General features: G+C 32.1%; 1 protein-coding gene across 2 annotated transcripts in view; it reads right to left on the bottom strand.

The window, feature by feature from the left end:
* The window catches only part of LOC106471985 (melanotransferrin-like), a 45,569-nt gene that overhangs the window by 15,983 nt on the left and 25,012 nt on the right, over window positions 1–4,574 (bottom strand). For both annotated transcript variants that reach the window (XM_022400599.1, XM_013932614.2), the window contains exon 2: window positions 2,212–2,305. In XM_022400599.1, coding sequence (XP_022256307.1) covers window positions 2,212–2,261 — 50 coding nt within the window. In that variant the 5' untranslated portion in view covers window positions 2,262–2,305. The remainder of the gene's footprint in view (window positions 1–2,211; window positions 2,306–4,574) is intronic.

Genomic DNA, 4,574 nt, shown 5'->3' with positions numbered 1-4,574 from the left:
CTTCCCGATTTGTAAAAAATCCTTACGTGATAGAAAAAAAAAATAATATTATTTTTGAAATCAACATAGCTGAATTTTGCAAAATCCATTATTAAAACAAAAAAAAACTTTTATGAAGTTTAAATTCGCGGACCAGTGTTTGTTTATTGTTTGTTTATTTGTAATTAAGCACAAAGCTACACAATGGGCTATCTGTGCTCTGCCCACCATGGGTATCGAAAACCGGATTCAAGCGTTGTAAGTCCGCAGACATACCGCTGTGCCACTGGGGGGCGCCAGTGTAATTAATAACCAAACAAATTAAACCACTACGATTCAATGTAGACGTTTTGCTTAAGAAGTTGTTTTTTTTATTGTACATAATTGTATTTGATGTTTTTAGCAAAAAATTAGGTTAAAACAATAATGCTTGAGAAATTAATTTACAGCAGCATGTTGAATTTTAATTCTATGTTATCAGTCAATAGGAATAACTAATCATTAATAATGTTACTTCTATAAATAACGTATATATAATCATTAGTTAGGCTCCATCTATATATATATATATAAAGTATTAAATAACCATAAATCAGACTATGTTTATATATAAAATAATCATTAATTAGGCTCCATATATATATATAAAGTATTAAATAACCATAAATCAGACTATGTCTATATAAGGTATTAAATAACGATCAATTAGATTACGTCAATATAAAGTATTAAATAATCCTTAATTAGATTACGTCTATATAAAGTATTAAATAATCATTAATTTGGTTACGTCTATATAAAGTATTAAATAACCATAAATCAGACTATGTCTATATAAGGTATTAAATAATCATTAATTAGGTTACGTCTATATAAAGTATTAAATAATCATTAATTAGGTTAGGTCTATATAAGGTATTAAATAATCATTAATTAGGTTACGTCTATATAAAGTATTAAATAATCATTAATTAGGTTACGTCTATATAAATTATTAAATAATCATTAATTTGGTTACGTCTATATAAATTATTAAATAATCATTAATTGGGTTACGTCTATATAAATTATTAAATAATCATTAATTAGGTTACGTCTATACAAATTATTAAATAATCATTAATTTGGTTACGTCTATATAAATTATTAAATAATCATTAATTTAGTTACGTCTATATAAATTATTAAATAATCATTAATTAGGTTACGTCTACATAAATTATTAAATAATCATATATTTGAATCTTTTTTTATAGCAAATATTAATTAGGAACGTTCTATATAAGGTACTAAATAGTCATTAATTAGATTACGCATGCCTGTCAACTTTCCCGATATGGAAAGGACCAGGATCTCCCGATATCAACCTTTTAAATAATTTAACAAAAAGAAAATATTCGCAAAATTCAACTTCACAGAGTGTCCACCAGGATAAAGTAAATATTTACATTGTTGTGTTATATTGTCTGCTTGTTGTACCACATTCCAAGGTATCGAGCTAAAGGTCATTTTCAATGACGAGAAAGATCGTAACAGAGAACAGGGCTGATTTAGGGCATGACACAGTAAGTGCCCTTTTAAACTGTAAATTCAAATCAATCAGTAAATACAAGCCCAGCAAGCAGGTATTGAAAGAAGCCAAAAAGTGCAACATACGAATATAACGAATCAATATATGTGTATCTTTTTTTTTCAATTCTTACAATAAAAGTTTATAACGATATTAACAGACGACTGTGATTCTATTAGTATATAAGCCCACTGTAAATGAAAACATCATTTCAATCTTATAAGTGTAAATAACTGTCTGAAGTTTCCCCAGAATGCATAAAAGTACATCTTTGTTTCTAAATTTTCTGGGAGAGCATGCTTCCCCACCAGGGGACGCTATTTGTTTTTGCAGTGCCTCCACAAAAAATGTCTCCCCATTTGGTAACCCTTTTCAGTCTAATTAATAATCATTCAGTACTTTATATAGACGTAATCCATACCTGTCAACACTGATGTGAAATCGAAATTAAACCCCACCAGGGGGCGCTACTTGTTTTTGCAGTGCCTCCACAAAAAGTCTCCCCATTTGTTACCCCTCAGTGTTGACAGGTATGGATTACGTCTATATAAAGTACTGAATGATTATTAATTAGACTGAAAATGTGAAATCGAAATTAAACCAACAGAACTCGGCGATAGCACTAACTAATTTCATGTTTTTGTTTCTCTAGTGATACTTACTTGTCTCGTCCTTCAACACATAAAACATAGTTTGGCATTTCTTGGGACATGGACAGGCAAGATTGTATGTTCTTCTCCAGAACACAAAGTCGAACTAAAAAAAAAAAAAAAGAGTTAACATGTTAAAAGTTGACTTCCCAGAATGGATTTCATATCCAGTAACTTCTACGGAAAGGGTTAACGTCTGTGTTTACGGCGCATGCTCAATATTTTAATGTTGACTGCAGGAGTAGACCAAACGTGTGGTGTTTTATCTTTTAAAATTAAACGTAAATTTCGATTTTTAATACACATACATATATATATATATATCTTAATTTCTCGAATTTTCTGTCATTTTAAAAGTTATTTTAAAATAATTTCTGGTTTTGTTAATTTTTTATTCTTATTAATTTTAGAATATTATAAATTTTCTTTCTCAACATAATCTTAGTTATAAGTACGTTTTATTTTAATTAATATCCATAATTTAAAAAAATATCAGATTAATAAAGTAGTAATTCCACACCTAACGTGATAAAAACGTAATTTTTTAAAACTTAGAGGCTCCGGCATGGCCAGGTGGTTAGGGCGCTCGACTCGCAATCTGAGGGTCGCGGGTTCGAATTCCCGTCACACCAAATATGCTCGCCCTTTCAGCGATGGAGGGCGTTATAATGTGAAGGTCAATCCCACTATTCGTTGGTAAAAGAGTAGCCCAAGAGTTGGCGGTGGGGGGTGATGACTAGCTGTCTTCCTTCTAGTCTTACACTGCTAAATTAGGGACGGCTAGCGCAGATAGCCCTCGTGTAGCCTTGCGCGAAATTCATAACAAACAAACAATTAAAACTTAGTAATTCCACACCTAACGTGATAAAAATGAATTTTTTTCTTGTAATTCCACTAATTATCTGACGTATTCGCCAGTGAGATCCTGACTTAAATTACACCCACAAACTGAAATATACTGGAAACCTTTAAAAGTTCCTCCCCTCAGTGAGTCAGTAGTAAGTCTCTGGACCTGTAACGCTAAAACGCATGGAAGGCAAAGCACAAATAGGCCATTGTGTAGCTTCATACTTAACAGCAGACATACAAGCTTTTTTTGTATCAGTGACAAAGAAATAATAATAACAAGAAATCTTCATGAATGATAGTTGGATTGTGGACATAGAATTACATCACGTTATTTGGAACAAATGACGCACGCTATTTGTAGATGGCACTTTGACCAAAATGACATATATTTTGTTTGTTTGAATTTCGCGCAAAGCTACACGAGGGCTATCTGCGCTAGCCGTCCCTAATTTAGCAGTGTAAGACTACCCCCAATTCTTGGGCTACTCTTTTACCAACGAATAGTGGGATTGACTGTCACATTATAACGCCCCCACGGCTGAAAGGGCGAGCATATTTGGTGGGACGGGGATTAGAACCCGCCACCCTCAGATTGCGAGTCGAGCGCCTTATCCACCTGGCCATGCCGGGCCAAATGACATTTAATTTAGGGACGTGTTTTAAATATCAGTGCTCCTAGTTCAGTAAAGTTTCGTTGCGCCCCCTACCTTCACATTGAGATAATTTTTGCAAGTGATAACAGTAGAATCAACATCTTTATTACCTGTTTTTAATAAATTTTAAATGAAAAAAAAAAAACTTTGAGAGCAAAGTGACAGTTTTGTTAGGTTATCATTTTCTCCAATTCATTCGTATTTTCTTCGTTAGGACCTGAGATGGTGCTATTTGCAAATTTATTTTTCTTTAGAAGCTTGGGACAGGGAGCTGCTTGGGTGGTGTTTCTTCTATAAAAATTGTGAATAAGTTATTTGAGTATTAGTTTCACTATAAGACACTAGAGGACGCCACTTTTAACTTTGCTGTTATTGAAGCAGCTACCAGCTCTTGACCAATAAGAGATCGTCCTTGAAAAAAAGATAGTTTTACGTCACATAAAGTTTTTTTGTTTTGTTTTGTATATATATATATATATATATTCCGCCATGCTTTTCTAAATAAATATAGTAAATTAATTATAATGAAGTAAAGTTTTTAAGGGCTGTGACACTTAACTTCTATTAATTCTTCTCAAACAATCATTAAATACCAATACTCAGATGTAATAGCTAACAATTTCCGAGGACAACTTAATGTCAGACAATAGTGTAAATAAACAGCGTCTCGATTGACAAATTACTGTGTTTGTCAGCAATCAAGGGGAACTGGGGAACTGTTTTAATATAAATATGCGTTACTCAAGGTTTTTCGTTACTTAAAGGAACACTGAAATTGTTTCAAAAGAAAATTTTCATATGAATTATCATTCATACGTTTTGTATTACACAATAAGTTTGTTTGTTATGAATTTCGCGCAAAGCTACACGAGG

Source organism: Limulus polyphemus, unplaced genomic scaffold (genome assembly GCF_000517525.1).
Source record: "Limulus polyphemus unplaced genomic scaffold, Limulus_polyphemus-2.1.2 Scaffold5006, whole genome shotgun sequence".
Taxonomy (NCBI): domain Eukaryota; kingdom Metazoa; phylum Arthropoda; class Merostomata; order Xiphosura; family Limulidae; genus Limulus; species Limulus polyphemus.
Note: the sequence above shows the minus strand (reverse complement) of the source record. Positions and strands in the feature narration are given on the sequence as shown.